At 24.1% G+C, this 12550-nt stretch overlaps 1 protein-coding gene across 2 annotated transcripts in view; it reads right to left on the bottom strand.

The window, feature by feature from the left end:
• Nucleotides 1-6373: 6373 nt before the first annotated feature.
• Nucleotides 6374-12550, bottom strand: part of LOC142238076 (sodium-dependent nutrient amino acid transporter 1-like) — a 34613-nt gene continuing 28436 nt past the window's right edge. For both annotated transcript variants that reach the window (XM_075309604.1, XM_075309605.1), the window contains exons 7-8: nt 7387-7563; nt 6374-6827 (exon numbers count right to left, since the gene is read on the bottom strand). In XM_075309604.1, coding sequence (XP_075165719.1) covers nt 6577-6827; nt 7387-7563 — 428 coding nt within the window. In that variant the 3' untranslated portion in view covers nt 6374-6576. The remainder of the gene's footprint in view (nt 6828-7386; nt 7564-12550) is intronic.

Genomic DNA, 12550 nt, shown 5'->3' on the forward strand with positions numbered 1-12550 from the left:
ATGATCTTTTTAGATTCTCAGCGAAAGTGAAAAGATAAGAGAAGTTATCTCATATGCATATAGTTTTGTTCCAATTTTGATGTAATTTTTTTTTTTGGTTTTTGCTTAGTTTTTAAAATACCATCAGCAGCGAATAAAAGGGAGTATCAATGTGGAAATTTCTACAATTCCAAATACTGGACATTTTTCCAAATCCAAATTAAGTACTGAAACATCGAATAAAGGTTATCATTGGTCAGTTTACAGGAGAAACATTTTGCTGCATGAACTGGATATTTTAGTACACTGGAAAAGAGTAAACTGTTTTATGGAGAAAATAAACGAGATCGTGTGAAAAGTGGATCAAAATAAATTTGTTAAAATATGAAAAATGTAATAAATCTGTTTTCTTCCCAAACAAAATTTTAGACAAACAACCATAGTATATAATTTGCTTTTCTCTGTAAAAAAAATCCATACAAAAGTATCGAATTTTTGTTATAATTGGCAATTCTTATACATGATGAGAAAAGAATTTAATGAAGACTTAAATATGTATTTTAATTCACGTAAATGATCATAGATTTAATTATTATAAAAAATATGCTTGATTGAAAAATTATTAATAATTATTTTTGGAAAAAGTTTAATTGGTTTCGATTGCAACATTTTTATATATTTTTAATACACAGAAAAAATTCCGATTGAATCACGTAATTACAATTAATTACGATTAATTTTTTTAATTTTAATTTTTTAGTAGAAATTGCTTCAATCACAAAAGGGATAATATCAATCACAGAGTTAATTGTAAATTAAAAATATTCTTGATTAAAAATTAAATGATTTTTCGGCACTTTCAATTAATATTTTAATTGGTTCAATTAAAAATTTAATTAACTCTATTAAATTTTTAAATGAGGTAATTAATTATAGTCTGCACCACACTGTGGAACGGTTTATTATAAGTTTAGTTCATATGTTTGCAACACCCAGAAGGAGACGTGATAGACATATAGTGTTTTTGGCAATATTGCTCAGGGTGAGCCCCTGAGTCGATCTAGCCATGCCCGTCTGTCTGTGAACACAGTTTTGTGATCAAAGACCACGTCGAAGTTTTAGTTCAATCGACTTCAAATTTGGCACAAGTATCTGATTTGGGTCAGAATAGAATCCCATTGATTTTGAAAGAAATCGGTTCAGATTTAGATATAGCTCCCATATATATGTTTTTCCGATTTTGGCAAAAATGGTTTATTTCTTTAGAAAATTTTGTCAACATTTTATTTTAATAGAAATTTTTGTCCAAATTTTATTTTTATTTATTTCTATAGAAAATTTTGTCAAAATTTTAATTCTATAGAAAATTTTGTCAAAATTTTATTTCTATAGAAAATTTTGTCACAATTTGATTTCTATAGAAAATTTTGTCAAAATTTCATTTCTTTGGGAAATTTTGTCAAAATTTCATTTCTTTGGAAAATTTTGTTCAAATTTTATTTCTATAGAAAATTTTGTCCAAATTTTATTTCTACAAAAAATTTTGTCCAAATTTTATTTCTATAGAAAATTTTGTCTAAATTTTATTTCTATAGAACATTTTGTCAAAATTTAATTTCTATAGAAAATTTTCTCCAAATTTTATTTCTATAGAAAATTTTGTCAAAATTTTATATCTATAGAAAACGTTGTCAAAATTTCATTTCTATAGAAAATTTTGTCCAAATTTCATTTCTTTAGGAAATTTTGACAAAATTTTATTTCTATAGAAAATTTTGTCAACATTTTATTTCTATAGAAAATTTTGTCAAAATTTTATTTCTATAAAAACTTTTGTCAAAATCTTTTTTCTATAGAAAATTTTGTCAAAATTTTATTTCTATAGAAAATTTTGTCAAAATTTTATTTCTTTTGAAAATTTTGTCAAAATTTTATTTCTGTTGATAATTTTGTCAAAAAATTATTTCTATAGAAAATTTTGTCACAATTTGATTTCTATAGAAAATTTTGTCAAAATTTCATTTCTTTGGGAAATTTTGTCAAAATTTCATTTCTTTGGAAAATTTTGTTCAAATTTTATTTATATAGAAAATTTTGTCAAAATTTTATATCTATAGAAAATGTTGTCAAAATTTCTTTAGGAAATTTTGTCAAAATTTTATTTCTATAGAAAATTTTGTCAAAATTTTTTTTCTATAGAAAATTTTGTCAAAATTTTTTTCTATAGAAAATTTTGTCAAAATTTTATTTCTTTTGAAAATTTTATTTCAATAGAAATTTTTGTCCAAATTTTATTTTTGTTGAGAATTTTGTCAAAAGTTTATTTAGAAAATATTATCCAAATTTTATTTCTATGGAAAATTTTGTCAAACTCTTATTTTTATAGAAAATTTTGTCAAAATTTAATTTCTTTGGGAAATTTTGTCAAAAGTTTATTTCTATAGAAAATTTTGTCCAAATGTTATTTCTATAGAAAATTTTGTCCAAATTTTATTTCTATAGAAAATTTTGTCCAACTTTTATTTTTTTTATAGAAAATTTTGTCGAAATTTTATTTCTATAGAAAATTTTGTCCAAATTTCATTGCTTTATTAAATTTTGTCGAAGTTTTTTTTCTATAGAAAATTTTGTCAAAATCTAATTTGTTTTGTTTGTTATTGTTGGCTTCTCTTCAATCGTTATTGTTGAGATCAAAAACAACAATAAAAATCTTATTTCTATAGAAAATTTTGTCAACATCTTATTTCTATAGAAAACTTTGTCAACATTTTATTTCTATAGAAAATTTTGTCAAAATTTTATTTCTATAGAAAATTTTGTCCAAATTTTATTTCTATAGAAAATTTTGTCCAAATTTTATTTCTATAGAAAATGTTCTCCAAGTTTTATTTCTATAGAATTTTGTCAAAATTTTATATCTATAGAAAATGTTGTCAAAATTTCATTTCTATAGAAAATTTTGTCCAATTTCATTTCTTTAGGAAATTTTGTCAATTCTTTTTCCTACAGAAAATTGTGTCAAAATTTTATTTCTAAAGAAAATTTTGTCAAAATTTTATTTCTATAGAAACTTTTGTCAAAATTTTATTTCTATAGAAAATGTTGTCAAAATTTTATTTCTATAGAAAATTTGGTCTAAATTTTATTTAAATAGAGAATTTTGTCAAAATTTTATTTCTATAGAAAATTTTGTCCAAATTTCATTTCTATACAAAATTTTGTCCACAAATTTTATTTCTATAGAAAATTTTGTCAAAAGTTTTTTTCTATAGAAAATTTTGTCCAAATTTTATTTTTATAGATAATTTTGTCAAAATTTTATTTTTATATAGAAATTTTTTTCAAAAGTGGTTTCTTTTAGAAAATTTGTCAAAATTTTATTTCTATAGAAAATTTTGTCACAATTTTATTTCTATAGAAAGTTATTGCAAAATTTTATTTCTATATACAAGTTTCTACAAAGTTTTTGCATAATTTGGTATCTATAAACCATTTTTTTAAAGTTTATTTCTGTACAAAATTTTATTTCTATAGAATTTTGTGATTTCTGTAGAAATTTTTGTCAAAATATTATTTATACAGAAAAATTTGTAAAATTTTTGGAAAATTATCGATTTGATGAAAATCGGTCGAACCAAATTCTATTTGGTCCGACCATCGGACCCAATTTAAAATTTAACAATATTGTGGACCAATTTTGATCCGATCGGAACAAGAAATAATTTTCTGATAATTTTCTTAGGATTTAGATTTTGTTTTATGAATTGTCCGATTATAATTGTAGTTGGAATTTTCTTTGGATTTGATTCAAATTTTTAATGATTCTACACTCAAAAAAAGTGAACCCTATATTTCACTAAAGCTGATTTTATTCTCTTTTAGTTCATGGAATTATTACGTTTTAAGAAAGTTTCCATGCCATTAACAATTTTTTGCGTACGTAAGTTAACTTAACTAAAGCAGAAGAAAAAATTATACACAATTGAAGTATAAAGATGAACTAAATTCGTGTCTCCCACAAAATAGTTCAGAATTCCTTAATATTTGTAAATTTTACCAATAATGCGTCCATCATGAACTTCGTATGGCACTAAAGACATTTTTTCAATTTTGAACCCCAATTTTTTCCTTCAAACTACGAAATTTTCTTTAATAAGTGAAAAATAATAATTTTGTCTGATAAATTTTCTCAAATTTGTCGAAAATTTTTTACTTGTTTTTGCGAAATCGGACATCTGCGTTTATAATACTGTTTAGTTAAAATTTTCTACAATTAATCAAATTTTTCAACAATTAACTAAAATTTTCTTTCCTGGCGGGTTCACTGTTTTTTCAGTGTAGTATGTATATAGAAACTAACTATTTAAAAAACAAGTATATGCAGCACTAAGTTCGGCCGGGCCGAATCTTAAATACCCACCACCATGAACCAAATATTAGGGTTTCCTTTGAAATTTCAGGAAGGCTTGAGGACTTGGGGACACTTCCCTCACCTATGAGGACTATATCAGATTCTGGATTTATAAGAACCATTTTTGTTTGAGTTTTAGAGGAATCATTAACATCTCTTGTAAGTGTGCAAGAAATTTATAAAATAACGTCTTGATTTGAAATCTTAAATCTGTAGAAGTAAAATCTGGAAATTTTACATTGAGTTTCAAGCAATTTTCATGATCAGTGCGCCTTCTACACCCTCAAGAAGTGAAGTTGGTCTATATGGAGGCATTACCAAATGGACCGATAAAAACTTAATCCGATACAGATAAAAACTACGGTTTCAAGAAACCCAAGGAGTTAAATCAGGAGATCGTTCTTATGGGGGCTATACTATAATATGGGGGCTATATATAAAAATACCTCTAGATTTCCACTTTCAAGCAAATAGGATAAAAACTTCGGATTCTAGAAGCCCAAGAAGTAAAATCGGGAAATCGGTCTATATGGGGGCTATACCAAAATATTGACCGATACTCACCATTTTCGGCACACCTCTTTATGGTCCTAAAATACCTCTAGATTTCAAATTTCAGACAAATTGGATAAAAACTACGGTTTCTATAAGCCCAAGACCCCAAATCGGGAGGTCGTTTTATATGGGGACCATACCAAAACATGGACCGATACTCACAATTTTTGGCACACGTATTTGTGGTCCTACAATACCTCTAGATTTGCAATTTCAGGTAAATTGAATAAAAACTGAGGTTTCTATAAGCCCAAGAAGTAAAATCGGGAGATCGGTCTATATGGGGGCTATACCAAAATATGGACCGGTACTCACAATTTTTGGCACACGTATGTGTGGTCCTACAATACCTCTAGATTTCCAATTTCAGGTAAATTGAATAAAAACTGCGGTTTCTATAAGCCCAAGAAATAAAATCGGGAGATCGGTCTATATGGGGGCTATACCAAAACATGGACCGATACTCACCATTTTTGGCACACCTCTTTATGGCCATAAAATACCTATAGATTTCAAATTTCAGACAAATTGGATAAAAACTACGATTTCTATAAGCCCAAGACCCCAAATCGGGAGGTCGGTTTATATGGAGACTATATCAAAACCTGGACCGATATAGCCCATCTTCGAACTTGACCTGTCTACAGACAAAAGACGAGTTTGTGCAAAATTTCAGCACGATTGCTTCATTATTGAAGATTGGGGCGTGATTACAACAGACAGACAGACGGACATTGTTATATCGTCTTAGAATTTCTCCCTGATCAAGAATATATATATATATATATATATATATATATATATATATATATATATATATATATATATATATATATATATATATATATATATATATATATATATATATATATATATATATATATATATATATATATATATATATATATATATATATATATATATATATATATATATATATATATATATATATATATATATATATATATATATATATATATATATATATACTTTATATAATCGGAAATCGATATGTCGATGTGTTACAAACGGAATGACAAACTTATTATACCCCCCTCACCATTCTATGGTGGTGGGTATAAAAATCATATACTAATTTAAAAATCATGTATAAATTTAATCACCTCCTCCCACGTTCCCTATAAATTTCAAGTAGATCGGAGATGTTTAAATTTTGCTCTATTGTTTTGAAGGGACGTCACTTTCCCCGATACAATATCGACAAACACCGTAGTGAATAGCACCCCTAACCTTTGTTGTTATTTGGAAATATTTTTAAATTTAATTAAAATCTTAATTGAGATAATTAGTTTAAATTTCTAAATATTTCTTAGCTGACTTTATTTGTTAATAAATTATTTTTTCAACGTCAATCACGTTTTAATTTTTAAACCTTTTAACCCTTAGGAGATAAATAAACACTTATCATTGTACACATGGTATGTGATCAATTTTGTCAAATATTTTATTTAACTTTATTAAAACAATTCGAATTAAATTTATTTAATTCAACATATGTAGCTCTACGGATGTATAGTAACAAAATATTTTTTTTATAAAAAAAGTATCATCTATACTAGAATATATTCTAGATGTTTGAATATCGTTTTTATTAAATTAACATCACGAACTTAACTAAAAATATTGTCATAAATTTTAGACCAGAAATTCTTCTTTATTATAGAACCATTATTGGAGAAATTTCGAACATATTCCTTGTATTCGCTAAGAAGTGTGGGATCGAGGGGTCCCCAGGTCGATGTAGGCTTAAGTGCATCTTTGAAACGCTCTTCAAAACTTAATTCTGGTCTTTTCCATACAGCATACGAAGCCCAAACAAAAAGTTGTCCGATGCCAATGGCTGTCATGCACCAACCAAAAGCTGAAAATTTTAAAAAATGATGATTCAAATTTATGTTAAAAAGTAGGAGTATGTATGGACCTAGAGCTGTAAATGCAAAGCAAATTTCCCGTTTGAATGAAACAAATAAAAATATTTAACCCGGGGGCATTTTAAGGCTGTGAAGTTAAAGTTGTTTTTAGCAAAGACACAAGCCATCGCGGAATTCTCCAAGGCAGCGGCTACATACGTATACCCACTTTGGTTCGTTGTCAATCACAAAAATTAATAGTATCAACTAAATATTTTAATTCACTTTCAATTAATTTTTAATTGATACATTATCATAATTTATGTGATTGAAGACATATCAATTAAAAAATTAATTGTATCAATTAATTTCGTGATTGAATCAGAAAATGCGTGTTTACAAACATTCTCCCACGAAAAGGGTATAGCAAACTGTCTTCGTTTGTCTAAAATTTCGTTTGGAAGGGATGAATTGTGTGATTGCGTGAATAACTTTTATTTGAGTTATCCCTATCAGATATAGTTCCACAATATTGCAATTATCTTAAATATTTTATATATTAATAATTACCATATAAACCATCAGGATAACGAACATTGTTGTAGGTTAGTGGTTTATAATCAACCAGCATATAAATGTATACGGCTGCCATGAAGATCGGTGTGATGATTGACCAACAAATGCGATAATAAATAGAAGTATTCACCCCAAGCATGAATTTTATGTCTCTGGAAATGTTTTTAACACCTATAAGAAAAAAAAACAACAACAAAAGAAAACAAGTGTGATGAACTAAATATCTTTAGATTTACAAGTTATATTAAATATTTTTATCTTAATACATTTTCTTAACGATTATTTAATCACTATGAGCGAAATTTACTCAAAGTGGACTTTCGATGATATCGACATAGATTCACTAAAAACAAGTGAACTCTCCGGGTGGGAAATGTAGGCTAAATTTATCGTGCACAGATTCAATAAAATTTATTAGACATAATTAATTAATTAAATTTAATCATTTTTAACAAAATTTTCTTTCTATAGGAAATTTTGTCAAAATTCTAATTCTATAGAAAATTTTGTCAAAATTTTATTTCTATAGAAAATTTTGTCAAAATTTTATGTCTACAGGAAATTTTGTCAAAATTTTATTTCTATAGAAAATTTTGTCAAAATTTTATTTCTATATAGAAAATTTCGTCAAAATTTTATTTCTATATAGAAAATTTCGTCAAAATTTTATTTCTATAGAACATTTTGTCAAAATTTTATTGTATAGAAAATTTTGTCAAAATTTTATTTCTATAGAATTTTTTTTCAAAATTTTATTTCTATTGAAAATTTTGTCAAAATTTTATTTCCATAGAAAATTTTGTCAGAATTTTATTTCTATATAGATCATTTTCTCAAAATTTTATTTCTATAGTAAATTTTGTCAAAATTCTATTTCTATAGAAAATTTTGTAAAAATTTTATTTCTATAGATTTTTTGTCTACAGAAAATTTTCTTTCTATAGAAAATTTTGTCAAAATTTTATTTCTATAGGAAATTTTGTCAAAATTCTCTTTTTATAGAAAATTCTATCAAAATTTTATTTATATAGAAAATTTTGTCAAAATTTTATTTCTATATAAAAAAGTCGTCAAAATTTTATTTCTATATAGACAATTTTGTCAAAATTTTATTTCTATATAGAAAATTTTGTCAAAATTTTATTTCTATAGAAAATTTTGTCAAAATTTTATTTCTATATAAAACATTTTCTCAAAATTTTATTCCTATATAGAAAATTTCGTCAAAATTTTGTTTCTATAGAAAATTTTGTCAAAATTTTATTCCATAGAAAATTTTGTCAAAATTTTATTTCTATAGAAAATTTTTTCAAAATTTTATTTCTATTGAAAATTTTGTCAAAATTTTATTTCCATAGAAAATTTTGTCAGAATTTTATTTCTTATAGATCATTTTCTCAAAATTGTATTTCTATAGTAAATTTTGTCAAAATTATATTTCTTCTGATTATTAATTTTGTTCGGCTTGAGGTCATAGAAACAATCGATTATTGATTTGTTTTAATATTTATTTCCAATATTTCGGTTAGTGCCACTAACCATCTTCTGGGATTTTGTATTTGAGTTCTTGTGCTGCTGTTTGTTTCGCAATTCACCGTACACAAACAGCAGCACAAGAACTCAAATACAAAATCCCAGAAGATGGTTAGTGGCACTAACCGAAATATTGGAAATAAATATTAAAACAAATCAATAATCGATTGTTTCTATGACCTCAAGCCGAACAAAATTAATAATCAGAATAAACATAAAATAGGTCAACAACACTCAAAAATATTTTTAAAAAATTATATTTCTATAGAAAATTTTGTCAAAATTTTATTTCTATAGATTTTTTGTCTACAGAAAATTTTCTTTCTATAGAAAATTTTGTCAAAATTTATTTTCTATAGGAAATTTTGGCAAATTTCTCTTTTTATTGAAAATTTTATCAAAATTTTATTTATATAGAAAATTTTGTCAAAATTTTATTTCTATATAAAAAAAAAAAGTTGTCAAAATTTTATTTCTATATAGACAATTTTGTCAAAATTTGCTTTCTATATAGAAAATTTTGTCAAAATTTTATTTTAATATAGAGAATTTTGTCCAAATTTTATTTCAATAGAAAATTTTGTCCAAATTTGATTTCTATAGAAAATTTTTTCAAAATTTTATTTCTATCGAAAATTTTGTCCAAATTTAGTGAAAAAGGTTGAAAATTTAAAAATAACGGGATATCTCAAAAACTGTTCCATAAAAAATTTTGTCAAAATTTTATTTCTATAGAAAATTTTGTCAAAATTTCATTTCTATAGAAAAATTTGTCCAAATTTTATTTCATTCGTTTTGGTTTGTTATTGTTGGTTTTTTCTTTAATCATTGTTGTTATTTTTTCAGCTTAAAACCATGCATTGACTAACTACAAGTGTAGCTATAGAAAATTTTTTCCAAATTTTATTTCTATAGAAAATTTTGTCCAACACCCAGAAAAAAGTGCCTTCGAAACTAAAGGAAAAAATTTTCATCAATATAGTTTATCCATTTTATTTCCATTAAGGTAAATTTTTGTGAAAAATAATAAATTTTACTCGTTTCAGTAAAAAAATCCTAAACTGTAAGCAGTTAGGAATAGTTCATTAACTAGAATAAGGCATGGAATTTTACTCATACTATTTTCTTCGCTGGGTATAAGAATTTACTACTGAAAAAGAAAATTTTATTCACCGATAACAAAGCATTCGTAAAAATAAACAAAAACCGAACTAAAACCAAGTTTCCTCAAAATTAGTAAAATTTCTTATAAAATGATAATTGCGACTTCCTTTATAATAGAAAGTTTTTCATACATACGAACAACACTTGGCATAGAAAAATATTTTAGTTCATTCGTACTAAGAAGTATGCAATCCTTTCAAAACTTAAGGAAACACACTTGTTAGAATATAGGAAATTTTCCTAAATTTCTATTGTCCACCTGTAATCGATACCTGTCATCGTAATCGATGTGTTTGCGCGTGGGTGTAATCGATATATTTGCGCGTCGGTTGTTTTTTTAGTTGGAATCGCGTTGTTTTGGTATACGGAGAGATTGTTAAAAAATAATATGGTAAAATAATATAATAAATAACAAATAAAATATATAAAATATTTGTTATTTTAAATTAGTGAGAAAAATTTTCGTTTTTTTTAAATAAATCTATCAATGTTCGTGATAGTGTATAAAGAAAGAAAACACCAGCAGAATAACAACCCTTTCATTTGTCTTCATTTTGGAATCTTCAACTATCAGGTAATATTCAATGACGCTAACCTTTTGCAACTAAAATGTTTTATGATTTTTTATATTTGTAGGTATTGAAATTGTAAAAGGAGGACAAAATCGTTAGGCAGCAACTTATTAAAAGTGAAAAGTACAAGAAGAAGAAAAAGTGCGTTTTACAGTTGATAATATCACACGGAAATTGGAAATAGTGGAATAATAAACTAATATTTCAAAGAGATTCGATGCTGTTGATTCTTAATAAATATATTCAATATATTAATAAAACATGTCTTTTATTGAAGATAAAATTGCTTATAGAAATAAATAAAATTGTATTTAAAAACGAAGGTAAGCAGTTCTAATTATGAAATAAAAATTTTACCACAAATGTGTAAAATTTGTCGAAATGAATGAAAAAATTTCAATAAAATCATTCCATATATGAATTCAAATTAGTTAAATTTTTTCATTCTGTAGTATAGTGGTATATAAATATAGGAAAATGTTAACTAATATATGGAATGCATTATTCCTAATTTCTACGAAAATCACATCGTTCAAACAAATAAAAATGTCTTTGGCGCTATACGAAGTTCAACTTTCTTCACAATGAGTTCATTTTAACTTAAAGAAGGGGTCACTTTTTTCTGGGTGAAATTTCATTTCTTTAGGAAATTTTGTCAAAATTTTTTTTCTACAGAAAAGTTTGTCAAAACTTTATTTCTGTTGAAAATTTTGTCAAAATTTTATTTCTATTGATAATTTTGTCAAAATTTTATTTCTATAGAAAATTTTGTCAACATTTTATTTCCTTAGAAAATTTTGTCAAAATTTTATTTCAATAGAAATTTTTGTCCAAATTTTATTTCTATTGAGAATTTTGTCAAAAGTTTATTTTTTTAGAAAATTTTGTCCAAATTTTAATTCTATAGATAATTTTGTCAAAATTTTATTTCTAAAGAAAATTTTGTCAAAATTTTATTTCTATAGAAAATTTTGTCAAAATTTTATTTCTATAGAAAATTTTGTCACAATTTGATTTCTATAGAAAAATTTGTCAAAATTTTATTTCTTTGGAAAATTTTGTCCAAATTTTATTTCTATAGAAAATTTTGTCCAAATTTTATTTCTATAGAAAATTTTGTCCAAATTTTATTTCTATAGAATATTTTGTCCAAATTTTATTTCTATAAAGAGAATTTTGTTAAAATTTTATTTCTATAGAAAATTTTGTCAAAATGTTATTTCTATATAAAAAAATGTTGTTAAAATTTTATTTCTATATAGACAATTTTGTCAAAATTTTATTTCTATATAAAAAAATGTTGTCAAAATATAATTTCTATATAGACAATTTTGTCAAAATTTTATTTCTATAGAAAATTTTGTCAAAATTTTATTTTAATATAGAGAATTTTGTCCAAATTTTTTTCTATAGAATATTTTGTCCAAATTTTATTTCTATAGAAAATTTTGTCCAAATTTTATTTCTATGGATAATTTTTTCAAATTTTTATTTCTATAGAAAATTTTGTCCAAATTTACTTCTATTGAAAATTTTGTCAAAATTTTATTTCCATAGAAAATATTGTAAATTTTTTTTTTCTATGTCGATCATTTTCTCTATTTCTATAGAAAATTTTGTCAAAATGTTATTGCTATAGAAAATTTTGTCAAAATTTTATTTTTATAGAAAATTTTGTCAAGATCTTTTTTCTATAGGAAATTTTGTCAACATTTTATTTCTATAGAAAATTATGTCAACATTTTATTTCTTTAGAAAAATTTTTGACAAAATTTTATTTCAATAGAAATTTTTGTCCAAATTTTATTTCTATTGAGAATTTTGTCAAAAGTTTATTTTTATAAAACATTTTGTCAAAATTTTATTTCTATAGAACATTTTGTAAATTT

Source organism: Haematobia irritans, chromosome 5 (genome assembly GCF_050003625.1).
Source record: "Haematobia irritans isolate KBUSLIRL chromosome 5, ASM5000362v1, whole genome shotgun sequence".
NCBI classification, from domain to species: domain Eukaryota; kingdom Metazoa; phylum Arthropoda; class Insecta; order Diptera; family Muscidae; genus Haematobia; species Haematobia irritans.